The sequence below is a fragment of the Scomber japonicus genome, chromosome 18 (assembly GCF_027409825.1).
Source record: "Scomber japonicus isolate fScoJap1 chromosome 18, fScoJap1.pri, whole genome shotgun sequence".
NCBI lineage: Eukaryota > Metazoa > Chordata > Actinopteri > Scombriformes > Scombridae > Scomber > Scomber japonicus.
Genome location: NC_070595.1, coordinates 26588211 through 26615050, shown reverse-complemented (window position 1 = coordinate 26615050; position 26840 = coordinate 26588211). Strand labels below are relative to the sequence as shown.

General features: G+C 41.7%; 1 protein-coding gene across 2 annotated transcripts; it reads right to left on the bottom strand.

Moving 5' to 3' along the window:
• foxk2b (forkhead box K2b) lies at nucleotides 1–25772 on the bottom strand. 2 transcript variants are annotated; one of them, XM_053338261.1, is made up of 9 exons: nucleotides 25477–25772; nucleotides 12897–13091; nucleotides 8168–8321; nucleotides 4694–4840; nucleotides 3733–3926; nucleotides 2829–3028; nucleotides 1974–2207; nucleotides 1618–1818; nucleotides 1–224 (listed from the first exon to the last, which is right to left on the bottom strand). In XM_053338261.1, exons 1-9 carry the CDS (start codon nucleotides 25770–25772, stop codon nucleotides 1–3), a joined length of 1845 nt encoding a protein of 614 aa, XP_053194236.1. The 2 variants fall into 2 exon arrangements, with proteins under 2 accessions (XP_053194236.1, XP_053194237.1); XM_053338262.1 differs by having other exon boundaries at nucleotides 25471–25572.
• Nucleotides 25773–26840: the final 1068 nt, after the last annotated feature.

Below are 26840 nucleotides of genomic sequence, written 5' to 3'. Positions count from 1 at the left end.
CTAGTTGAGTTGGCCGCCTTGGTCGTTAGCTGCCGATGAGTCCGACTCTGCCGGGTTCGAGGCGGCGGCGGCGGAGGAGGAGGAGGAGTCGGCCTCTGATTTGATGCGTTTGGCGTCCGGCTGTTCGCTGGCCAGCTGGTCGCCGTTCTGCCGTTTGGTGGGGAGCGAGGCGGAGGCGGAGGCGTGGGCCGCCAGCAGGTGGAGGGGGCTCGCCACAGCTGGAGCTATGGGAGGAAACAGAAAAGGAAATATTGAGTGTCGGAGCGGCTCAGACTGCGGTTAACCAGCAGCTGTAACCAGGACGACTGTGGGAAGAAGTGTGGTTTGGCTCAGGATTAGAAAACCTTTAAAAGACTTTTTTTTTTTTCACCAGAGGAGGAAAAGAAAGTGTTTATGTTCAAACAGCAGATCTTGTGGTTAACCTGAAACTGTTGGATTAGATCAGCGGGGGGGGAAACATATGGCTCGTGGGCCCAAAACCGGCCTGCAAAGGAGTTCAAGCCGGCCTACTGAGTAAATTCAAACTTCTGCTGCTTCACAGGTTTTATTTATTTCTCACCTTGACCAGAAACAATGAATACATATTGTGGTCATATTTAAACTGTCATATATTAAAGATTGTACAAAATGTGGTTAATTAGCAGCTTCTGTGCAAAATAATCTAAAAAAACTGAGACATGATATTGTTGAAAGACGTCTAAAGCTGTTTATATGTTAGAAATAGAAGGTTTATTATAGTAAAGTTAAATATTTAGATATATATGCACAATGGCTTTAATGGTTTGGACCTTAATCTAAAATGAGTTTGACACAGCTTGATTAGATGTTAGCAAGTCATCCAGTAAGTTTAGACAACTTCAAATGAGTTTAAATATAAAGTAGATTCCGCCACATATGATATATTAATCATAATAAAACCTATTAAACAAGTCTGAGTGGGTTTATTTAATAGAGGTTCTTCTAATTGTTCTCATCTTGCATCCACAGCTGAAATTATTTGATATTTAACAGACCGACAGAAAATTAAATTCACTTTTTCCATTTTAGGATTTGTTGTTTTTCTCTGTTTTATTTCACTTTAAACTGAATATTTTTGCCTTTTGAAGAAATCTTAAGATGAAAAATCAGGTTTCCTTTTCACAAGTTTCTCACATTTGAAAGACTAAAATTACTTCTTGTATATTTTCTACATTTTTCCCCCCACTTTTAAAAAGGGACCAATTGTCATCCTTACTCATCCTAACATAATTATTAACCAAACTGTCCTTCCTCCCTCCCTCCCTTCCTTCTTCCTCCCTCCTTCCCTTCCTTCTTCCTCCCTCCCTCCTTCCCTTCCTTCTTCCTCCTTCCTTCCTTGACTCGAGGACAACATGAGGGTTAAATACAGTTTAAAGTGAAATAATAATGTATAATTAAAGTTACATTTTATATGATTTGGCTGCATTAATGAAGGAGGATAACCAATCAGTAACAGCATATACATATAAAATAAATCATAAACAAGACTAAACTGTGTGTGTGTGTGTGTGTGTGTGTGTGTGTGCGCGTGCGTGTGTGTGTGTGTGTGTGTGTGTGTGTGTGTGTGTGTGTGAGTGTGTGTGTGTGTGTGTGTCTGACCTGCGCTGATGGATCCCTGGATGGCAGTGGTGATGCTGTGGGTGCCGTTCTGTGTGATGGCCTTAATGGGCAGCTGGTGCTGACCGATGGGAGCCTGCTGCACGATGGTAACAGTCTGCAGGGGCGCGGCCGACTGGGAGGTCTGGATGATGCGACTGGAGCCTCCTATAGAGGTGATGGTGGGGACCGTCTCCACTTTGACTGAGAGGGGACGGAAATGAAGATATGACGTCAGTGGAAAGATTTAATGGTAGAAATTCATGTTTTAATGTTTTAGCAGCTGCACTAGAACTTAAGATTTAGATGAGAAACTATCAGATCAAAGTAGTTAACAAACTAAACACCCTCCTGCTCACCTTTGACCTCTGTGTGCTCCCCGTTCTCCTGCGGCTCGCTCTTGATGATGGTGGCTGGCTGGGCGATGCTGAGGGAGCCGGCGGGGATCTGCTGCAGGACGTGGACCGTCTGGACCGCAGGCTGGGAGGTGCTGGTGCTCACTGGGGAGGCCATGGTGTAAGTCACTGGCTTAATGGTTTGAGGTAACTGACGCTGGACTGCTATGAGTACCGGCTGGTTGTTAACAGGCGAGCCTAAAAACACAAAAACACAGCAGGAAGAGTTTAGACAGGAGAATATTAATCATAAACATCTCATTCAGAGCTGCTAGGTTTACTTTATTAGAGGTTTAAAACGATTATTTCATTCATTTGACCGTCTCTATACAAGTCAATGGAGAATTCACCAACTTCTCACTTGATTTCTAACCTCAGTAAACGTTTTCAAAATGTGTTTATGGTCTCAATCGCTAGTTTAAAGCCTTCTTCAATGCAGTATGATGTTCATTTGGGACATTTTGGCCTCCCTGATTTTATATTTGACGATAAAGCAGGGTATGCATTAGGGGCGTGGCTACGTCCTGATTGACAGGTTGATTGCCCAATGTCCTTGAGATCCAGCCCTCGCAACCATAGCAACCTCCCCGCTCTGCCCATGACCCCGCCTCATGCCCATATAAGTAGAATCCATGTTTTTATTTTTCCCAGCATGCACCTGAAATGTTCAAGATAGCGCTGCCTAGATTTGAAACTATTGGTTTCAGAGCAGCAGTCCACAAACCCATGGGTGACGTCACGGATGTTACGTCCATTTTTTTTATACAGTCTGTGGGTAAACATGAGTGGGTGAATGCTTTTACTGCAGATTATTCTTACCTGGTGTGTTTTGTGCAAAGCGTGCTTCCTGGATGACTGCCAGTTTGGGCTGGACCGCCGCGGTGGGAACCGGGGCCGGAGCCGAGGTCTCCAGCTCCAGAGGGACCGGGGAGCCCTCTCGTGATAGGCTGTCGGGGGTCTGGACGCCGCTGGAGTGAGCTGAGAGAACCCCCGAGTGGTTGGGAGAGGCCGGGGCGCTCCTGAGGGTCAAAGAGAGGAGAAGAAGAGACAGGGAGGGAAGAAAATGTTAATTAACCTTCGTCTGTTTTGACTGTTCCTTTTTTCCTCCTTTCCGTCCTTTCTTTCTTTCCCCCCTTCCTTCTTTCCTTTCCTCTCCTTCCTCCCTTCCTTCCTTTCCTTACTTCTTTCCTCCCTCCTTCCTCCCTGCCTCCTTTCCTTCCTCCTTCCTCCCTTTTTTCCTCCCTCCTTTCCTCTCTCCCTTCCTTCTTCCTCTCTGCCTCCTTTCCATCCTTCTTCCTTCCTTCCTTCTTCCTCTCTTTTTATTTATATGGCGCCAAATTACAACAGAAGTTATCTTATAGCACTTTTCACATAGAGCAGGTCAACGCTGCACTGTTACTACTTTATTATTTAATTTAAACCTCTTCTTCTATTCTACTGTCCCTTTACTGAAGCCATAATGTTAACACAGCGGAGCACTCTTCCTCCTCATCTTCCTTTATGGAGTAAAAACACGCCAACTTCTGTTTCTACCAGACATTTAACCGGTGATGTTAGTCGGTATTTAATTATTGTCACACTGGCAGAAGGCTATAAAATGCTCTCAGATGAATTAATGCAGTCAGACTTCTTCAAATCAAAACGCTGCGGACCGATTTATAACTGACAGTTGGTTTGGCACAAAGTATACTGGAGTAAGAGACTGAAAATAGTGTGTCCAGACCTGGAGGACAGGGGTCCGTGTGGGGTCCTGAAGCAGGGAACGCCCCGGGGCCTTCGTTTCCTGAAGGCCTGCTCGATGAGCTTCCCCTCCGAGGACGGGTCTATCCTCCAGAACGAGCCTTTGCCGGGTTCCTCCTGCGACCGCGCCACTTTGATGAAGTAACGGTTCAACGATAGATTGTGACGGATCGAGTTCTGCAGGAGGAGGAGGAGGAGGAGAAGAAAGAGGAGAAGGAGGAGAAGGAGAAGAAGGAGGAGGGGGAGGGGGATGAGGAGAAGGAGGAGGAGGAGGAGAAGGAGAAGAAGGACGAGGAGAAGGAGGAGAAGGGAGAAGGAAGAAGAAGAAGAAGAAGGAGAAGGACAAGGAGAAGAAAGAAGGAGAAGGATGAGGAGAAGAAAGAGGAGGAGAAGAAAGAGAAGGAGAAGGACGAGGAGAAGAAAGGAGGAGAAGGACGAGGAGAAGAAAGAGAAGGACGAGGAGGAGGAGGAGAAGGAGAAGAAGAAGAAGAAAGAGGAGGACGAGGAGGACGAGGAGAAGAAAGAGAAGGAGGAGAAGAAAGAGAAGAAGAAGAAGAAGGATGAGAAGGAGAAGAAGAAGAAGAAGAAGAAGAAGAAGAAGAAGGAGGAGGAGAAGAAGAAGGAGGAGAAGCAGAAGAAGAAGGAGAAGGAGAAGAAGAAGGAGAAGAAGAAAGAGAAGGAGAAGAAGAAAGAGAAGGGAGGAGGAGAAGAAGAAGGACGAGGAGAAGGAGAAGAAGGACGAGGAGAAGGAGAAGAAGGACGAGGAGAAGGAGAAGAAGGACGAGGAGAAGGAGAAGAAGGACGAGGAGAAGAAGAAGAAGGACGAGGAGAAGGAGAAGGATATATTGGGTTATTTTTTAGCATTTTTTATCTCCCATCTTTGCACCATCATGCAGACACAGTCATAGTGACTCTATAAGAATCAGACGTGTGTCCAGACTCACCTGCCAGCCCTTGTCTGCAGTTCTGTAGTAGGGATAATTCTTTGTGATGTGATTGTAGATACCGTTTAGTGTGAGCTGCTTGTCCGGAGCCAACGTTATGGCCTGGACTATCAGCTGTGCATAGGAGTACGGAGGTTTGGAGTCGTCCTGCGGAGCAATAAAAAACATTTATGTGTCATCATCCAAATATAAAATATGTAATTCAGCAATTAAATTTGCAGGAGTTAAAAGATGTACAGCCTGCTCATGTGTTCCTTCACAGCGGCTGTCAGGAATGTCTTTTTATTTAGCTTTAGAAAAGATAAACTATACCTCAAAGAACAAGATTGATAAGTTTTGGAAAATATGGAAGGTCTTCTGTAATTTCCTTGAGAAAAATGATATGGAAGTAGACGGCTGGAATGAAGAGCTGATCTGACGATTTATTTATTTATTTTTAATTTATTATTATGTATTTATTTGTATTATTATTTCATTTATTTATTTTTGAGGGTTTTTTTATTTCTTACTTTTACTATCTTTTTTGTTCATTTTATTTATTTATTATTATTTTTTTATTTCTTTTTAATTTATTATTATTAATTTATTTGTATTATTATTATTATTATTATTTATTTTAGTGTTTTTATTTTTATTTTTTACTTTTACAATCTTTTTTGTTAATTTTATTTATTTATTATTATTTTTTAAATTTATTTCTAATTTATTATTATTTATTTATTTGTATCATTATTTCATTTATTTATTTTTGAGGGTTTTTTTATTTCTTACTTTTAATATCTTTTTTGTTAATTTTATTTATTTATTATTATTTTATTTATTTTTAATTTATTATTTATTTATTTGTATTACTATTTTTATATTTATTTATGAGTGTTTTTACTTTTACTATCTTTTTTGTTAATTTTATTTATTTATTATTATTTTTTTATTTATTTTTAATTTATCTATTTATTTTTAATTTATTATTATTATTATTATATTTATTTATTTGAGTGTTTTTATTTGTATTTTTACTTTTACTATCTTTTTTTGTTAATTTTATTTATTATTATTTAATTTATTTATTTAATTTATTTATTTCTCACAGTTAATTGTATTTATTTTTATCTACTGTATTTCTGTTTGATTATCATTATTATTGCTATTATAATTACCTATATGTGGCTTGTTCTGTTTATCACAATTTGTTAGTTTTACAGAGAACAAATACAGATGTTTAAAAAATATAAATTACAGACACATTTGGCCTAAAAATCATCAAACTGTAGCTGCAGCAGTCCACATTTTGCTTGTTGGATCCCTTTGGTATCCTTTTTCTATGATGCATTACTTACAGAAACATGCTCGGTGTAGTTATAAATCATCAATTATGCATATTTTTGTTTTTAAAATGTAAAAAAAAGAAGAAAAAGGGGTCATGCATTATCAAAACAGTTGCAGTCTGTTGTTGCAAAGCTCTGTGTTGAAATATGAGGAAGTTGAGCTGCAATAATTATTAGTCAATATACAGAAAAAAGGAGTCGCCAACTATTTTGACACCAGCTGCTTTCAAGAAAACAGACGATATATGTAGCCTCCTGTGAGAGATTATTATGTTTGTCTCTGTGTTGAATGTTGTAACCCCCCCCCCCCCCCCCAAAAAAAACCCCTTTGTTATTTCTATAGTTAAAACATGAAATAGCACAAACTAGCAAAAAGCCTGTCTGAACAGATGTGTTTCCACCTCGAGCTTTATTAGAAGACACAATCTCCTCCAATCTTAAAATGTGTCCAAGGTACACTTAGACCACCCTGAGTAGAGATGCCTGAGGGCTCGGCTTGTGGTATGAGGGTGCAATATAAGTGTAGAAGAAGATGATGATAAGATAAAATATACACACACAAAAAAGAAAAAGGGAACAGACACAGACGTCCAATTAAGACATGAAGTAACACTAACTACCTAAAAGCCTGTCTGAACACATGAGGGTTATTAGGTGCTTTTTAAAAAAGAAAAGAAGGAAGGAAAAATGGAAGAGAGGGAGGGAGGGAGGGAGGAAAAATAGAAGGAAGGAAGGAAGGAAGGAAGGAAGGAAGGAAGGAAGGACAAATAGAAGGAAGGGAGGGAGGAAGGAAGGAAGAGAAGACAGGAAGGAAAAATGGAAGAAAGGGAGGGAGGGAGGAAAAATAGAAGGAAGGAAGGAAGGAAGGAAGGAAGGAAGGAAGGAAGGAAGGAAGGAAGGACAAATAGAAGGAAGGGAGGAAGGAAGGAAAGAAGGATGGAAGGAAGGAAGAGAAGACAGGAAGGAAAAATGGAAGAAAGGGAGGGAGGAAGGGAAGAAAGGAAGGTAGGACAAATAGAAGGAAGGGAGGAAGGAAGGAAAGAAGGAAGGACGGAAGGAAGGAAAAGAAGACAGGAATGAAAAATGGAAGAAAGGGAGGGAGGAAGGAAAGAAGGAAGGAGTCCACAGTATCCAAAGGACCTCAAGTTCTTAATATATGTGGAAGGTAAAGTTAGTAACATACATAAGTGTGATTATAGCGATTATAGCAAAATCACTATTATACACTATAACTTTGGTTCTGAGGGTTCTTCCTGTTACAAAGGAGTTGGGTCTCTTTTTGACTTTGTGATTTGGCGCTATACAAATAAAGATTGATTGATTGAAATCATCACTGGAGACAAGTTTTCTAATTCCTTAACCTTCCTGTTGTCCTCCCGGGTCAAATTGACCCCCTCTGTTTTGACTGTTCCTTCTTTCCTCCTTTCCTTCCTTCCATTTGTCCTTCCTTCCTCCCTCCCTCCCTCCCTCCCTTCTTTCTTTCCCTCCGTCCCTTCCTCTGTCCTTCTTCCCTTCCCTCCCTCCTTTCCTCCCTTCCCTCCTTCCTTCTTTCTTTCCTCCCTCCCTCCTTTCCTCCCTTCCACTTATCCGTCCTTCCTTCTTTCCTCCTTTCCTTCCTTCCTCCCTTCTTTCCTTCCCTCCTTCCTTCCTTCCTTCCTTCTGTCCTTCTTCCTTCTCTTCCTCCTTCCCTTTCTCCCTCCCACCTTCCTTCTTTCCTTTCCTCCCTTCCACTTGTCCGTCCTTCCTTCCTTCCTTGACTCGAGGACAACAGGAGGGTTAAAGATATGCAACCTTAGTTGTCATGGCAACAGTGAACACCACCATTAATTGACATGAGCAAGATTAAGTCCATTAGAGTTTCTAAATGTCTTTTTTGATGAATTGCCCAGCCCCTAGACATGAGGGCTCCACACATGGTGTGACGGGGCAATATAAGAGAATCAAATGCACCAGTAGCCAGAAAATGAGTTTGAGTAACTCTAAAGGAATGTGTTATTATGTCTGAAATGTCCTGATAAACAGATGTTTTACACCAGTGTGAGTTACTGATACTGCTCTGCATTGAGCTCTAACAGTGAAATACTGGAATGAATAACAAAATAAAAAGGGAAATAGTGGCGGGTGGGAATCTGCAGTGAACTGCTCTCACCTTTGGACTGTCACCTCCAGAGGCATCTTTGTCGTTCTCAGGCTGGGAGTTGTCGTTTATAAGCTGCAGCTCTGCAGAGCTGACCATTCGACCTCCCATCCTGTAGCCTGAAGAGCCTGCGCCCCGCGGGCTGGAGGGGCACGAGTTAGCAGCACTGCAAAAACAAAACAACAACAACAACAACCGTCAGCTGCCAAGAAACTTACATGGTACGAGAATGCACAGAAGTTTATTTAATCCTAGGAGGAGGAAGGAAGAAAGGAAGGAAGGAAATAAGGAATAAAAAGACAGGAAAGTGGGCCGGTTGTACCCCTCGGCAGGCCGGTTCTGGCCCACGGGCCGCATGTTTGACACCCCTGTTCTAGCTCTAGGAAGGAAGGAAGGAAGGAAGAACAAATGGAAGGAAGGAAGGAAAAATGTAAGGAAGGGAGGAAGGAAAAACAAATGGAAGGAAGGGAGGGATGAAGAAAAGAAGGAAGGTAGGAAGGACGGAAGGAAGGAAGGAAAAGAAGACAGGAAGGGAAATGGAAGGAAGGGAGTAAGGACAAATAGAAGGAAGGAAGGAAGGAAGGAAGGAAGGAAGGAAGGAAGGAAGGAAGGAAGGAAGGAAGGGAGGAAGGAAAGGAAGATGGGAAGGAAAAATGGAAGAAAGGGAGGGAGGAAGGAAAGAAGGAAGGAAGGAAGGAAAAGAAGATAGGAAGGAAGAAAGGAAGGAAGGACGGATGGACGAAATAGAAGACAGTGAAGTAAAAGGGAAGGTGCCGCTGTCAGCTGCCAAGAAACTAAGACGGACAGTATGTTAAAAACTAACAATAGGAGCGTAGTAAGTATTAAGAGCTTTAACTTGATATAAACTAGCGTGGCATTTTCCAGAAGGGGTCGAGGTTAAGTTTGTGAAGCTCAGCTCATCCGCAGTCTGCTGCAGAGGCCAACACCTCTCAACACACATCCTTACATCCTTACATCCTTACATCCTTACATCCTTACATCCTAGATTATCTGCAAATACTGAGCTCACTTCAGGAGCCACCACTGACTCCTGAAGGCAACGCGGCATTCAGATCAGGATCACAAGTAAAGAAGATGTCAAGTAAGGAAGGACAAATGGAAGGAAGGAAGGAAAAGAAGACAGGAAGGAAAATGGAAGAAAGGATGGAAGGGAGGGAGGGATGGAAGGAAGGAAAAGAAGACAGGAAGGAAAAATGGGAGGTAGGGAGGAAGGAAGGAAAGAAGAAAAGGAAGGAAGGAAGGACAAATAGAATGAATGAAGGAAGGAAGGAAGGAAGGAAGGAAGAAAGAAAGAAAGGGAGGAAGGAAGGAAAGAAGAAAGGAAGGAGGGAAGGACAAATAGGAGGAAGAAAGGAAGGAAGGAAAGAAAAGAAGACAGGAAGGAAAAATGGAAGAAAGGGAGGGAGGAAGGAAAGAAGAAAGGAAGGAAAGACAAATAGAAGGAAGGAAGGAAGGAAGGAAAAATGGAAGAAAGGGAGGGAGGAAGGAAAGAAGAAAGGAAGGGAGGGAGGAAGGAAGGATGGAAGGACAAATAGAAGGAAGGAAGGAAGGCTTGAGACGTTGGTCTGTTTATTCTGGTTTTTAGCGGTCTGGCAGAGATCAGGGGTTGAGAGGATCTAGGAGTCTGAGACGGAGCTCGCCTCCCTCCCACGTTCAGAGGACTAAGCCTAAGCTGATCCTCCTACAGGGGCCAAGGAAAGGTTAGCGGACACCTTAAGGTCAGCTAACTACGGGCTCGTACGTGTGGGAGTCACTTCTTCTTCTTCTCCTCCTCCTTCCACTCACACACTGATCCAGGAGCTTAAGACTGAGAACTAAGCTCAGAGGTTCAAAAAGCTCTGGGTTCGATTCTCAGGTATACATACGAGCTTTACTAGTGTGTCACAGCTTTTACTCTGAATTTAAAAAGTTCAGGTTCAAAATTAAAAAGGCAAACCTACTAATGGCAATGCAAAAATACTCTATTACAAAATAAAAGTCCTGTATTCAATACTTCTTCTATGTATTAAAATATCAGCTGCAAAATTTGACATGAAATATCCAAAATAAAAACAATTCTTTAGAAAAAAAAAGGCAGCATAACTAGTAGTGCTGATCACAGTATTTTTCAAAATAAAAGCAGTTTCAAGGTATATCACGGTATTTTTCCAAATAAAAGCGGTTTCACGGTATTTTTCAAGAAGAAGAAGAAGAAGAAGAAGAAGAAGAAGAAGAAGAAGAAGAAGAAGAAGAAGAAGAAGAAGAAGAAGAAGAAGAAGAAGAAGAAGAAGAAGAAGAAGAAGAAGAAGAAGAAGAAGAAGAAGAAGAAGAAGAAGAAGAAGAAGAAGAAGAAGAAGAAGAAGAAGAAGAAGAAGAAGGTTTTATTTTGAAAGCTTAGACAGGAAGCCGCCGCAGCTCCATTGGTTTGCATAAACTGTCCTTCCTTCCTCCCTGTCTTTCTTTTTTCCTTCTTTCCTTCGGTCTTCCTGTCTTCTTTTCCTTCCTGCCACCCTTTCTTCCATCTGTCCTTCTTTCTTCCCTTTCTTCCTTCCTTCGTTCGTTCCTTCCTTCCATCTGTCCTTCTTTTTTCCTTCCTTACGTCCTTCCTTCCTCCCGGTTTCTTTTTTTCTTCCTTCCCTCTGTCCTTCCTTCCTCCCTCCTCGTCTTTCTTTTTTCCTTCCTTCCTTCCTTCCTTCCCTTTAATGATCCAGCCCACATGAGATCAAATTGGACTGTATGTGGCCCTTGAATGAAAGTGAGTTTGACACCTCTGAGCTAGAGAAACACTGTTAGCACACAATGGAGACTAAAAATGTCTGATCGCTGTTTTTAGTCTTTGGAGCCGATTCTGAAAACAAACCAACGTGACCAACCTCTTCAAAATAAAGCGACACGTGACCCAGCGCTGCGGTGTGGCTCTCACACTTATTATTAAAACAGGTTTTAAAGACAACAAAAGAAGAATGACATGCAGACTTTAGACACACACAGATCATTGTTAGTTTTAGGTTTAGGCTGTAAGAAAAATAAGGCTAGACTAAACAATTACTTTCCTATTATTTGATCACTATAGCAATTTACACATTATGAATATCAAAAAATAATGATTTCTTATAACATTAATATTTCTTTAATACATCCCTTCAGAGTATTCCTCTCAAAATCTCTCCAGATAGATGAGATAAACTGATTTTGAAGCATTTCCTTCATTTTACCTGCTTAGCATTCTTAGTCATTGTGTTTTTGGGCTCTGAGCACTTCCAGAACTTGGGTGTCCTACACTTAACCAGGTACCTGAACGCCTCCTTCTTGATTAAAAGTTCTGTTTTCACTGTCTACTTTTATCTGCTACACGCTGCCGCCATTTTTTGTTTTGGCCAGCCTTAAAGAAAAATATAGAAAATTAGCAGCGTCACGTGTTGCAAACTGCTGGTTTAATATTTACTTTAACTCATAAAACTTAATAATTTAACAACCGTCTCCTGTGAGGTTATTTTTCTACACATCAAATTTGACGAGTGGAATAATTAAAATCAGCCGATTACGACCAATTTGGATCACATAGAGAAAAGTCACTTCCTTCCTTGCTCCCTTTCTTCCATAGTTCCTTCCTGTCTTCTTTTCCTTCCTCCCTTCAATCTGTCCTTGCTCTCTTTCTTCCTTCAATCTGTCCTTCCTTCCTCCCTTTCTTCCTTCCTTCAATCTGTCCTTCCTTCCTCCCTTCCATCTGTCCTTGCTCCCTTTCTTCCATCTGTCCTTGCTCCCTTTCTTCCATAGGTCCTTCCTGTTTTTTCCTTCCTTCCTCCCTTTATTCCTTCAATCTGTCCTTCCTTCCTTGCTTCCTTCCTTCCTTCAATCTGTCCATCCTCCCTTTCTTCCTTTCATCTTTCCTTCCATCTGGCCCACATGAGATGAGTGTGGCCCTTGAATGAAAATGAGTTTGACACCCCTGCCTTAAAGTGATACTGATACCAGCTGACTACTTCATTTGATATCCATTATACATTTTGTGCTCCGTCTTGTATCTGGTGTAACCGGTGTGTAGTATAGGCAGCGTCTTGGCTGCTTAACTGCTAAGCGTGCTAACTCAAATTCACCACATCTTCACCACCATCAAGTCACTTCCTTCCTTTAAGTCTTTGTAAAGTAAGAATAAATATGTGTTCTGAGTTTGACATACCACAGAAAAGTGTGTTGTTAACCACCCTGCCAAATTTGAATGATTAAAAAAATCACCAAATATATGAAATTAGGCTTCAAAGTTGTGTAAAAATCAGCCTCTTTCTCTGCTGCCAAACGCTGTGGGCGTGGCCGCCGTGTCCGCTGAAACCCCGCCCCCTACCAAGTGTCACCTGTCAATCAAAGTCACCACCTCTACCAGAAACATGGACGCTACGTCTGAGAGCTTTCTGCTGCTAACTCAGCGGCTAGCTCGGCAGCTAACTCAGCTAACTGGCTAACTGTAGACTGTAGTAGTAGTAGTGTGGGCTGAATGTATTTATACCTCTACAGCAGCAGGGGCGGGTTTATGCTAATCACTAAATCCTGAACACAGAAATCTTGAAACACAGTTTGTGAAGCCTCGCTCCACAATTCAAATCTAAATGGTTGAAATGCTTTTTACACATTTTTTTTTAGAAATACATTTATGACCTATTTAATGTGTTTAGAAGAAAATGTCTGAATTCACTTTACACAAACTTTAAGGGTCAGTGAATACATAATTCCCAGTGGCTTGTACCTGATGGTGCCAGTAGGCGATGGCAGCGGGCTCATTAGATGAGCGATGTTATCTGGAATGTTGATGGTCAGTGGGGAGATTTGGGGCTGAACTGGTTTCACTGGGGATTCGGGCGCTTCACGCTTCACCTTCTTCCCGCTGGACAAAGCTGTGAATGTGATCTTGATGTTTGTGCTGGGGAACCTAAAAGTGCACCTAGGAAAAAAAGAAAGACAGAAAAAGACAGGATTAAAATAAATTAAAAAAAACTGCATTTCAACAATCAGCGACTTCTTCGCAATTACCGCCACATAAACCTCCGCTGTGGCTTTTACACTTTGCTGATTCTCCGCCAACCGATTTAATTAGCCGACGGAGACAATGTGCCAGTTAATTAAATTGAAATACTGATGCAATGGCTTGATGAAGAAGCTCCCGACCATCCAGCAGCAGCAGCAGAGGATTTATCACAGTCTAAACATTACAACACTGCAGAGGGACGGTGTGTGTGTGTGTGTGTGTGTGTGTGTGTGTGTGTGTGTGTGTGTGTGTGTGTGTGTGTGTGTTTTTTTTGGGTTGGAGGCCTCAGAGGAGGACGGGACTAAATTAGACGGAGCGGTAAATATAAGACGTGCTCGAAGCGTTTCAGCCTCATGTGAACTCCAGCCTGACTGATAAACCAGAATATAAAATGTCTAAAGCGCGTGTGTGTGTGTGTGTGTGTGTGTGTGTGTGTGTGTGTGTGTGTGTGTGTTTGGTAGGTGTTCGTGCTTAATGTATTTTTCCCTTTCATCTTTCCTTCCTCCCTCCCTTCCTTCAATCTGTCCTTCCTCCCTTCCTTCAATCTGTCCTTCCTTCCTTCCTTCAATCTGTCCTTCCTCCCTTCCTCCCTTCAATCTGTCCTTCCTCCCTTTCTTCTTCAATCCGTCCTTCCTCCCTTCAATCTGTCCTTCCTCCCTCCCTTTCTTCCTTCGATCTGTCCTTCCTCCCTCCCTTCCTTCCATCTGTCCTTCTTCCCTTCCTTCCTTCAATCTGTCCTTCCTCCCTTTCTTCTTTCAATCTGTCCTTCCTTCCTTCAATCTGTCCTTCCTCCCTTTCTTCCTTCAATCTTTCCTTCCTCCCTCCCTTCCTTCAATCTGTCCTTCCTCCCTTTCTTTCGTCAATCTGTCCTTCCTCCCTCCCTTCCTTCCATCTGTCCTTCCTCTTTCAATCTGTCCTTCCTCCCTTCCTTCCTTCAATCTGTCCTTCCTACCTTTCTTCATTCAATCCGTCATTCCTCCCTTCATTCAATCTGTCCTTCCTCCCTTTCTTCCTTCAATCTGTCCTTCCCCTTCCTCCCTTCGTTCCTTCAATCTGTGCTTCCTCCCTTCAATCTGTCCTTCCTCCCTTCAATCTGTCCTTCCTCCCTTTCTTCCTTCAATCTGTTGCTACTTTCACCAGTTTTTAAAACAACTTTTGATTTCTGCCTCTTCTTTAGATGGAAAATGAATAAAACAGTAAATCCTTTAAATCCTGATAAAGTCATTAGTTGTCACAGATGTTAAAAGACACTGATATAGTATTGACTGAGGATGTTCCCTAATAATTAACCAACTGTTACATGATGAGAAATCCCTCAAACCCACTTCAGGAGCTCCGCCTTGTTAAAAAAAAATTAAAACCTTGAGTATTGGCTGGGAAGTGCATGAAAAACTAGAAAGCATCAGATTTGAAACAGCAGAAACAGGAAGTGGTGACCAATGAAGTTACGCCACCGGTCATCCGTCTGCTACCTATGGTGTAACTTCATCACTCAGTCAGTGATCCGTGTTGACCGAAGCAGCGATTCCTCCGTTAATATCAATCAGCTTCTTCACTTTACTGCTGAGAAAAAGGAAGGGAGGAAAGATGGAAGGATGGAAGGAAGGGAGGAAGAAAGAAAGAAGGATGAAAGGATGAAAGGGAGAAAGAAAGGAGGAAAGGAGCAAGGAAGGATGGAAGGAAAGAAAGAAGGAAAGATTGGAAGGACGGTAGCAGGGAGGAAGGAAGGGAGGAAAGGAAAGGAAGGAAGGACAGAAGGACATAGGAAAGAAGGAGGGAAGGAAGGAAGAGTCATAACAGACGGGGTCAATTTGACCCGGGAGGACGACACAAGGGTCCTTTCCTCTCTTTCCTCCTTCAATCTGTCCTTCCTCCCTTTTTTCCTTCCTCCCTTTTTTCCTTCCTTCAATCTGTCCTTCCTCCCTTCAATTTTTCCTTCCTTCCTTCAATCTGTCCTTCCTCCCTTTTTTCCTTCCTTCAATCTGTCCTTCCTCCCTTCAATTTTTCCTTCCTTCCTTCAATATGTCCTTCCTCCCTTCCTTCAATCTGTCCTTCCTCCCTTCAATTTTTCCTTCCTTCCTTCCTTCAATATGTCCTTCCTCCCTTTCTTCCTTCAATATGTCCTTCCTCCATTCAATCTGTCCTTCCTCCCTTCCTCCCTCCCTCCCTATATTTCATTTCTCTCTTTTATTTTCAGAATAAAAACATCACAGTCTTGTTATTCTTTCTGTAACTCTGCAGCTTCTTTAGTTGCAGGACTGAGTTGTGGTCTACTGGGGCTTCGGATTCTCCAGCTCTGACATTTGTTTGGTTTGTGTTTGTTTTAAGAAGTAAAATCACTAGTTTCCTCGTCAGATTATATTCACTATGATTTAAACCTTCTCCATCCTCATCATCATCCTCATTTAATCAGAAAGGGTTTTAAATAATGTTCAGTTTCATTTCACAGAGGTTAAGTTGACATATTTAGTCTTTCCAACAATCCAAAACCAAAAAGATATTCAGTTCACCGGCGTCTACTGCTGGGGGGTCAAACATGAGGCTCGTGGCCCAGAACTGGCCCGCCGAGGGGTCCAACCAGCCAACTTTCCTTCCTGTCTTTTTTTCCCTTTAGTTCCTTCCATCTTTCCTTCCTGTCTTCTTCCCTTCCTGTCTTCTTCCCTTCCTGTCTTTTCCTTCCTCCCCGTCTCTTTTTTCCTTCCTTCCTTCCTTCCTTCCTTCCTTCCTTCCATCTGTCCTTCCTTCTTCCCTTTCTTTCTTTTTTCCTTCCTTCCTCCCTGTCTCTTTTTTCCTTCCTTCCTCCCTGTCTCTTTTTTCCTTCCTTCCTCCCTGTCTCTTCTTTCCTTTTCTTCCCTTTTTTTCCTTCCTTCCTCCCTGTCTCTTCTTTCCTTTTCTCCCCTTTTTTTTTTCCTTCCTTCCTTCCTTCCTTCCTTCCTTCCTTCCTTCTAATGGTCTGGCCCACATGAGATCAAACTGGACTGTATGTGGCCCTTGAATGAAAATGAGTTTAACACCTCTGCTCTACTGTGACAAATAAAAACATTAAATCCTGTAAACGATTTTGGTTTTTCTTGGAGGAGAAAAAAGAAAAGAGAAAAGATAAAAACATCCAACACTGAGGTTTCACATGTATCTAACAACTATTATGTCTATATTTCATTTGAAGAGGAATTTAAAAAACTACAACGACCAACCAAACGGTCTCAGGAATGCAAAGACGGAGCCAACAGACAAAAAAAAAAAAAAGAGTGGATTTCATCATTTCATCAGCGATATATACGATAGACGCTTAAGTCAGAGGGATGAGCGTTAAAAAGGACGGGAGGGGATTCTGCAGCTCCTCTTAAAAAAAAAAGAAAAGGAAAAAAATCACAGTTTTGGACGAGGCTGCTTTGACACCCAGGAGACGGGGAGCGTTTTCGTCAAAGAGTGCCAGACACAGCAGTTTCTGTGCCGGGCCCCTCGCAGAGCTGGCATCAGCCGAGAACTGAATCCCCGACACCTACGTCTCAAATTAGCTTCGCCCGCATTCACAGGACGAGACTGAAGAAGAAGAAGAAGAAGAAGAGGAGAGAAAAAAAACTTCCTGGAGCCAGACGGGTAAGGGGAGACACTTTCATTATGTGTTTGCCCTCTGTGTACCCCTTTCAATAAATGGCGGAGGGATCCTTAAATCCTTAAATAACATCAGGAAGCTGTTTAAAAGTGACAGAGTGAGGACGAGGAGATCTAAATATAACAGAATATCAAAAACTATCTTGTTCCTTTATGTTCTTGTCTGAGTTTCATCACACTGTCAAATGAAATAAATAAATAAATAAAACTGATGTATGTTCAGATAGAAATACACAACCACTGGAGCATCTTGAATCCTCCTGTTGTCCTCGAGTCAAGGGAGGAATGAAGGAAGGGAGGAAGAAAGAAGGAAAGGAGGGAGGGAGGCAGGCAGGAAGGGAGGAAGGATAGAGGAAAGAAGGAAGGGGAAAGGTAGGAAGGAGGAAAGAAAGAAGGGAGGAAGGAAAGGACAGACGAAAGAAGGAAGGGGGATGGTAGGAGGGAGGAAAGAAAGAGGAGGGAGGAAGGAAAGGAAAGGAAAGGAAAGGAAAGGAAAGGAAAGGAAAGGAAGGAAGGAGTGAGGGAAGAAGGAAGGGGGAAGGAAAGGAGGAAGGAAGAAAGGGGGATGGAGGGAGGAAAGAGAAAGGAAAGAAAGAGAGAAGGAGGGAGGAAGGACAGACGGAAGGAGGAAAGAAGGACAGAGGAAAGAAGGAAGGGGGAAAGTAGGAGGGCAAACAGAAAGAGAGGAGGGAGGGAGGAAAGAAGGAATGAAAGCAAGGAGGGAAGGAAAGAAGGAGGGAGGGAGGAAGGAAGAAAAGGGGATGAAGGGAGGAAAGAAGGAAGAGAGGAAAGAGAGAAGGAGGGAGGAAGTACTTATGGAAGGAAGGAAGTTTAACATGAGACTATAGACATTTAGACTTGCTACTTGCTGCTGTATATATTTATAGAGGACTAGTGTAGATTACTTCTCCTCTGATATTAATGTTGCAGTATTTTTCCCTTAGAGACGATCATCCAAACTACTCACTGCTGAACTTCCTCGAGTCTTCAGTGTGAAGCTGATCAGACTCGTACAGATAACAGAGAGAAAAGAAAGAAAGAAAGAAAGAAAGAAAGAAAGAAAGAAAGAAAGAAACTCCTTCCATTTTAGTTTCATTGGAGATAGCAGAGTAAAAGTCATCCACCCACGCCTCTTATTAGATACTCCCCTCTTATACTTGGCCTGAAGTCACCCAACCCTTCTCAGTAGATACTCCACTGGTTGATTCATGCTAAGATGAAGATTATTTGGGTTTTTTTGGGTGTATTCTTCTTCCTTTTTCCCCCTGATGAAGACTGATAGCTGAAGCTTTGGTCTTTTTTAGTTTCACAGGAGGAGATGAAACTGTCCTTAACCCTCCTGTTGTCCTCGAGTCAAGGAAGGAAGGAAGGAAGGAAGGGAGGAAGAAGGAGCGAAAGGAGGGAGAGAGGAAGGAAGGAAGGGAGGAAGAAGGAAGGAAAGGAGGGAGAGAGGAAGGAAGGGAGGGAGGAAAGGAAGGAAGAAGGAAGGAAGGAGAGAAGGAAAGAAAGGAGGAAGGAAGGAACGAAAGGGAAGGGAGGAAAGAAGGAAGGAGGGAAGGTGGGGGGAAGGAAAGAAGGAACACACACACACTTACTAAAGTAGACTCTGTTTAGACCTTGCATTAAAAAAAATTCTCTATTATGCGTCTCGATCGGACTGCTTGTGTCCAGATGTTGTTGCTGCCTTCATCACTTCCACGAGGAGATCAAACTAAAAAAGCATAGAGCTAATAAAATATGTTTTAAGACTTAATATACACGTACGAGCTACTCAAGCTGTTCAGATGAATCCAACCACGTACATCTGTGATCGTCTACTTTCTTTTAATCGCCACGTCCTGCATTGATGACACATCATGACACATCAGCATTTACACTACAAATGATGTGTGGGGCTTTATTTTGAAAAGCTTAGACCGGAAGCCGCCGCAGCACCGTTAGCATAGAGGCTGAAACACACGGCAAAATGTTTTAACTGTAAATAAACATGCAGAGTTAACTGACTAATTATTAAAAACCAGGAAGTGATACTTCACAATAAGAGCATCAGGTGTAAACAGACTCCTTTAGCTGCTGTAGGTTTGATGTTTTCTTTTAATGCCATCTTTAACATTTCCTCATCTTAACATCGTCACACTGGACGCTGCACTTCCTCCGATCCCCAGCAAAACATCCACCAAGAGTGAAGTAGATCTGCTGAATGGTCGTAGAGGAAACTGAACACATACGTACTGAACTGCTTCATGTTTGGGTTAGAAAAGCAGCACATGTTGGTTTAACTTCTCCTACAAGTTCAGACGCTTTTTTTTTCAGCGAGATAATCACCCCCTCAAATTCCTCACTGCCATGACGACAGGTTTTCAGTGATGGTAAACTGCTTAAAAACCTTTTCCAGGGTCCACCCCCCCTCCTCCTCAATAAGATGTTAAGCAAGAGGTGGCAAAAAAAAAAAAGCCCCAGGTCCTCTAACATCTGGATCAACTAATAATTATTCTCATTATCGAATAATCTGCCAATTACGTCTTTCTGATTCATTGTTTTGTTTATTAAATGTCAGATGATTGTACAAAAAGCCCCTTATAATGTCTCAGAGATGGTGGTGATGTCTTTATATGCCTTTTTGGGTCTAATCAACACTCAAAAAGCCTATAAAAAGAGTCAAAATATACAAAATGAAACAGGAAATGCTGAACAGAATAATTATTAAAGCTAACAAATTGCACAAAACCTCAAATATGTGAAGACAAAAGCAGCAGAACAATGAATCGAGTATCAAAATTGCCCCCAGTTTATTATCTATGAATCATCTGATTGATGATTAACGATCTTATTATGCCAATATCTATTACTGGAGGTTAAGATATTAAGGTTTAAAACACTCAGGCTCAGTTCAGACAGTTTGTATTTTCTTGTTTTGGACTCTAAAAAAGGAAGAAGATTAAACAGCTGGTGTTAAAAAGCGAGTTTCAAACTTAAACACTAACATGCAACTAATAATTATTTGCACTAATCTGTCCATGCTGCTGAAGTTGTTGTTGTTGTTGAGCACCCCCCCCCTCCTCTCCTCTCTCTCTCCCTCCCCCTCCTCTGCATGCATTCATTCATGGTAGCCTCTTATTCCCCCGTATCAACACAATGAAGCCCTCAACTCAAAAAAGAGAGAAAAAAAACACGCACAGTTGCTACGCTGCAAAGGCTGCGAGGACGACAACAAACAAAGCTTGTTCAACTGAAAACTTTCACTTCATTTTCACCCACCCCCCACCTTCCTCCTCCTCCTCCTCTCCCTCCTCCCCCTCCTCCTCACACCCTGCAAAAAAAGACAACAAGAATGTAAACAAAAGGGAGGACAGGGAGACAGGAAGCAACTTAGGGAGAGAGGATTTTGCGGGTGTGGGAGAAGACATGGAAAAGAGAGAGAGGGAGAGGGGGGGCGGGAAGGAGGGAGGGCTGTTCCTTCTGTTCGAGCCTGTTTACATCACCAAAGAGGAATCCCTGGAATACAACCAACCTGTCCCCCGAGCCGCAGCTTTGCCAGTTCGCTCATGCTGTCAAATGTGGGTTTTGTTAGCGGTTATCTCTCCTATCATAACAAAAACAACGAGGGTCTCTTTCAGCGTGGACGTACAGCGGAGCATTAGTGAGCTGCAGCAGTAGTGGAGTGTCTTAACTTCTGCACGTACGTGTAGTAAAAAGCTGCCCGCTGATTAAAAGCTCTTTATTATCGGCAGTCGGCCGGATCAATAGGAGAGAATGTCTTCTTCCTTCTTCCTTGTGGAGCTTCAGTAACTAAATGCACTACAGTGTATGTATGTGTATATATGTGTGTGTGCTGAAATGTGACTAATAGTGCCTTAACCTTTGTGTCGTCCTCCCGGGTCAAATTGACCCCGTCTGTTTTGACTGTTCCTTCTTTCCTCCCTTCCTTCCTCTTTTCCCTCCTCCCTCCTTTCCTTCCTTCTTTCCTCTGTCCTTCCTTTCTGCCTCCCTTCCCTCTTTTCCTTTCTCCCTTCCTCCTTTCCACTGTCCTCCCTTCCTTCCTCCTTTCCTCTGTCCTTCCTTTCTCCCTCCCTTCCCTATTTTCCTTTCTGCCTCCCTTCCCTCTTTCCACTGCCCTTCTTTCCTTCCTTCTTCCTCCCTTCCTTCTTTCCTCTGTCCTTTCTCCCTCCCATCCCTCTCCTTCATTCTTTCCTTCCTTCCTTCCTCGCTCCTTTCCTACCTCCTTCCTTCCTTCCACTGTCCTCTTTTCCTTCCTTCCTTCCCTCCCTTCCTTCCTTGACTCGAGGACAACAGGAGGGTTAATAAAAAGGTGCAAAAAGTTGGAAGTTGCACAAAATAATGTTGCGCAAAAAAAACCAAACACACACACACACACACACACACACAAACACACACACACACCAGTTTCGGCTTTCCAGAAAATTGCATCAAGTCAAAACAAGTTGACTTATTCTTTGTGCAGTGTGAGAAAACAAACCAAAAAAAAAAAAATGGTTTCAATTTAAGATTGCACAATAGCTGAGAGCAGTGTGGGAAGTCAGAGTTGGCAGAAGCTGGTAGGTTTGTCTGCCATACAAGAATCTGTGGTGGAAGAAAATTGCAACCACTTTTTGGAGCATCACACCCCCCCCCTCCCCAAAAAATATGTCTGGTTAAAATATGTGAAGTAGTTTGGTGCATTTTTGGTCTTCTCATTACGGTATGTTAATATAATTAAAGATTATAAGCAAGAGGGCTAAACTGCAGGCCAAGACCTTTCCCCCCCCATTTTTAAAAACCAAATCGATCATTTAGTCTTAAAAATAGAGAGAAATGTAAGTAACGCTCTCCCCCCACAGGCCATTTAAGTGTTTTAGTTGCTTTGTTTTGGCCAACCAACAGACCAAAAACACCAAAATATTCAGTTTGCTATGATGCATAACAGAGAAGAGTAGTAAATCTACACACACACACACACACACACACACACACACACACACACACGGAGCTGGATCCACTTTTGTCCGATAAACAACAAGAAAGCATCTAAACTGTTGTAGATTTAATTTCTGTAGTTTAACTGTTAATCTGTAATCATTAACTCTACTTCAAACTGCTCAAAACCCAAAAGATATTCAGTGTGAAATGATGCACAACAGAAATAAAAGTAGTAAATCTTCACACATGGAGGAGCTGGAATCAGAAAATCGGAACATTTTTGACCCATAAACGACAAATAAACATCAAAATGGTTGCAGATTTAATTTCTGTAGATCAACTAAATGATTAATCTACTAATCTGTGATCAATAGCTGGACTCTGAGTTGCTTAAAAACCTGCAGATATTCAATCAGCTATGATGCATAAGAGAAAAATCTCCAGATGTGAAGGCACTGGAACCAGAAATTCTTTATAAATGTGTCAGATAAACGACAAGAAAACACCAAAAGTCTTGTTTATGTGATGACTGTAGATCAACTAAGTGATTAATCTACTAATCTGCAATCAATAGCTCTAATCTGAATAGTTTAAAAACCTGCAGATATTCAGTTTGCAATGATGCACAACAGAGAAAAGTAGTATATCTTTACATTTGTGGAGCTAGAACTAGAAAATCTTCACACTTTTGTCCGATAAACAACAAAGAAAATATCAAAACTAGTTTAACTATTAATCTGTAATTATCAACTGTACTTCAAACTACTCAAAAACCTGCAGATATTCAGTTTCCAATGATGCATAACAGAGAAAAAGTAGTATATCTTCACACATTTGTGGAGCTGGAATCAGAAAATTGTAACATTACTGTCCCATAAATGACAAAATTGTTATAGATTCAATTTCCGTAGATCAACTAAGTGATTAATCTACTAATCTGCAATCAATAGCTCTACCCTGAGTTGTTCAAAACCCAAAAAATATTCAATTTGCAATGATGCATAACAGAGAAAAGTAGTATATCTTTACATTTGTGGAGCTAGAACCAGAAAATACAATACAATAAACGACAAGAAAACATCAAAACTGATGTAGATTCATTTTCTTTAGTTTAACTATTAATCTGTAATTATCAACTCTACTTCAAACTGATCAAAACCCAAAAGATATTCAGTTTCCAATGATGCATAACGGAGAAAAAGTAAATCCTGAAGTCAGAAAATCGTAACATTATTGTCTCATAAACGACAAAATTGTTGTAGATTCAATTTCCGTAGATCAACTAAGTGATTAATCTACTAATCTGCAATCAATAGCTCTAATCTGAGTTGTTCAAAACCCAAAAAATATTCAGTTTGCAATGATGCGTAACAGAGAAAAGTAGTATATCTTTACATTTGTGGAGCTAGAACCAGAAAATCTTCACACGTTTATCCGATAAACAAGAAAATATCAAAACTGATATAGATTCATTTTCTTTAGTTTAACTATTAATCTGTAATCATCAACTCTACCTCAAACTGATCAAAACCTGCAGATATTCAATTTGCAATGATGCATAGCAGAGAAAAGTAGTATATCTTCACATTTATGGAGCTAGAACCAGAAAATCTTGACAATAAATGACAAGAAAACATCAAAACTGATGTAATAGTTTAACTATTAATCTGTAATCCTCAACTGTACTTCAAACTACTAGAAAACCTGCAGATATTCAGTTTCCAATGATGCATAACGGAGTAAAAGTAGTAAATCTTCACACATTTGTGGAGCAGGAATCAGAAAATCGTAACATTATTATCTCATAAACGACAAAATGTGTTATAGATTCAATTTCCGTAGATCAACTAAGTGATTTATCTACTAATCTGCAATCAATAGCTCTAATCTGAATTGCTTAAAAACCTGCAGATATTCAGTTTGCAATGATGCATAGCAGAAATAAAGTAGTCCACCTTCACACATGAGGAGCTAAAACCAGAAAGTCTTGACACTGTTGTCCGATAAACGACAAGAAAACATCTTAACTGATTCTGTATTTCAATTCACGTTATTAAGATACTATATCTGCCATCACCAGCTCACAACCTGCAGATATTCAGTTTGCAATGATGCATAAGAGAATAAAGTAGTAAATCTTCACACTTGAGGAGCTAGAATCAGAAAATCTTGACACTGTTGTCCGATAAACGACAAGAAAACACCAAAAGTCAAATAAGTAATCTGCAATCAATAGCTCACATACCTCAAAACCCTGCAAAATATTCAGTTTGCAATGATGCATAAGAGAGAAAAGTAGTAAATCTTCACACTTGAGCTTAGAATCAGAAAATCTTGACACCAAAAGTCTTTTAAATTTCATTACTGTAAATCAACTAAGTGATTAATCTACTAATCTGCAATCAATAGCTTTAATAGCTCAAACCCCTGCAAAATATTCAGTTTGCAATGATGCATAAAAGAGAATTAAGTAGTAAATGTTCATATTTGTGGAGCTAGAACCAAAAAAATCTTGATACTTTTATCTGATACACAACAAGAAAACATCCAAACTGATGCAGGTTTAATTTCTGTATTTCAATTCACTTCATTAAGCCACTAAATCATCAACGCTACTTCAAATTGCACAATACTAAAAAGAGCAAAGCCTCATGTTTAAGATACTAGTATAGATAGTTTAGTATTGTTGCCTGATATGCAACTAAAATGATGAACAGATAATAAAAAAAGGCCTTTCTCTCAATCTGTAAAACTGGCTTACATCCAATGTGAGATTACTACAGACCAGTAGAGTGACATGCTTGTTTAGAAAGAAGCACATTTCACAACAGCATATTATCTCTCACACACACACACACACACACACACACACACACACACACACACACACACACAAAAAGTGAAAACAATGAAAGGCTAAAACAGTGCATGCTACAACCTGCACCACACCTGACCAAAACCCTGCGACTTAACTATTAATGCACAGTCACTCCTCCTCCAGACCAAACCCATGTTTCTCTATTATGAGTAATGTTAGGAAATAATTAATGGCATATACTTCTCAGTAGGAAGTATTTATATATTTGAAGGTGGAGGGCCAAAGTTCCTGCAGGCTGTGAAGCCGGCAGGGCGGGGACAGGCCGGGTTTGTTTACGTTTAGGGGTCGAGGTAAAGGAGGAGAAGGGGGGGGGGGGGGGGTGCTCCATTCACAACCACACAGGAGCTAAAAGCTAAGTTATGCTACTTGTTTGCATGACTGATTAATTACAGTATCATCATGTTTAAAAAAAAACAAGGGTGCACATGTGATAGAGAGAGAAGGAGAGAGGAGAAATACCACAACACACATTAACAATAGCGTCCCTCATGGCTGTCTGCAGGCTGTAGCTACGGGTTATTTTGCACCGGTGCAGACATGCAGGAATGCGGCTAAGTTAAGCTGCAGGAGAGGAGGAGGGGGGGATGTGTGTGTGGAGGAAGGTGGCTAATAAATAAAAATGTAAAAATAACACACACACGCTACTGCTACTGCTAGCACACACACATGTCAACAAAGAAAATGGCACTGTGTATGTGTGTGTGTGTGTGTGTGGAGAGAGAGAGAGAGAGAGAGAGAGAGAACAGGATGCGGACTTCTTGCTAACATGCTAAAACACGTGGTCCACTCCGGGGGCATACTTCCTAGCCCAGAAAAAAAACACACACATACACACCCTAATATTTTGTTGACACAGAGGTCTCCCAAAAAAAAAAAAAAAGTCACACTTACATTCGTGGTAGCTGCAGAGGAGGTGCACCCCGTCTCAGAAACACGCCGTCCACAAACACCCCGTTTTTACCGAGACACCGCAGGTAGAAGTCTCCGTTGCCGGCACCTCCGTCGTCGCTAGCGGTGAATATCTCCAAGTGACGCCGGGAAATGAAGCTCGAATGTCCCATGCTGACGTCCACGGAGCCCTGCGAAGAGTTCCGGCCGACCGTCACCGAGCGCTTCTTCATCATGTATTCGAATTCGCGGCCCTCAAGCCGGGCAACCGGCCCAGACGATCCGCTCACCACGGCCATGCTTGGAGGGGAGGAGGGGAGGGTGGAAGAGGTGGAGGAGGGTGGATGGTTGATGGTGGAGGGTGGAGGGGGGGTAAAGCCTCCACAAAAGCTACACGAATTTTAAAAAAAGTATCTATAGTGCAGCCCTTAAATGGAGCAAAATCTACAAGAAAGGGGGCATCAAATTCAAAACATGGATTTTTTTTTTAAGAGGGGGGGAAAACATGCGAGGCCAAGGGAGGGACAGCGGCTCCGACCCACCGCCGAGAGGAAAAAAAAAGGGGAGCAGAGAGGTCCAACCAAATAACGCAGGAGGCGGATGCAGCTTTACTGACAGCAGCTTTCCTCCAATGTGAGCACAAAGAGGAAGCAGACGCCATATGCACTTTACGCACGCCTCCCCTCCAATCACGCACGAGCTTTTCTTTTTTTCTTTTTTTTTAATAATCCGAGGACACATTCAAGGTCGGTTGGTTGGTAGCAGAAGCAATACAACGTATATGACGCCCAGTGGGAGGCAAAAAGCGGCATGTGCATGGCTTCAATAATAAAATAAATAAATCACACATGAGAAAAAAGGAGTGGAGTCATCTACTATACACACGTGCAATCCTTTACTATAATAACCACATTGAGAGATTATCAATAACCAGCGATAATGCATCGATATCACAGATTTAATCATCTATTTAAACTAATAAAATAGCAACTGTAATGTGTTTTTTCTTGCAGGATTCAGCTCCAATCTGGCTCCACGTCGTGCATGATCCTCCCTTTCCCTTCATCCACTACAGAATCCACGCCTGGTTTTACACGCTGCTCCTTTTGCAGCATCTCGCTTACTATATAGAGATATATATTTATTTAGGCTATATATATATATCAAATAATCATGGTTAAAAAGTCAGTGATCGATACATCTAAATCACCTTTAACAGACTGTCAAGAGTGGCTGCAGGGTTGTGTAATCCTGCACAGCGCTGCTGCAGAGCTCTTTATCAGCAGGGTGAGTGACCCTGCCATCTGTAGGCCACTTGTTTGTAAACAGTCTGTGGGGAATTTGGTGCGTGTGCATGCGTGTGTGCG

Excerpts from the sequence above, each read along its gene's own strand:
- foxk2b (XM_053338261.1), bottom strand. The coding sequence starts at position 25,772 with ATGGCCGTGGTGAGCGGATCGTCTGGGCCGGTTGCCCGGCTTGAGGGC. Across the intron at positions 13,092-25,476 it reads CCTCTGCAGCTACCACGAAT|GTGCACTTTTAGGTTCCCCA; the intron begins GTAAGTGTGACT and ends TTTTTTTCCTAG. Across the intron at positions 2,208-2,828 it reads CTTTGCACAAAACACACCAG|GCTCGCCTGTTAACAACCAG; the intron begins GTAAGAATAATC and ends TTGTGTTTTTAG.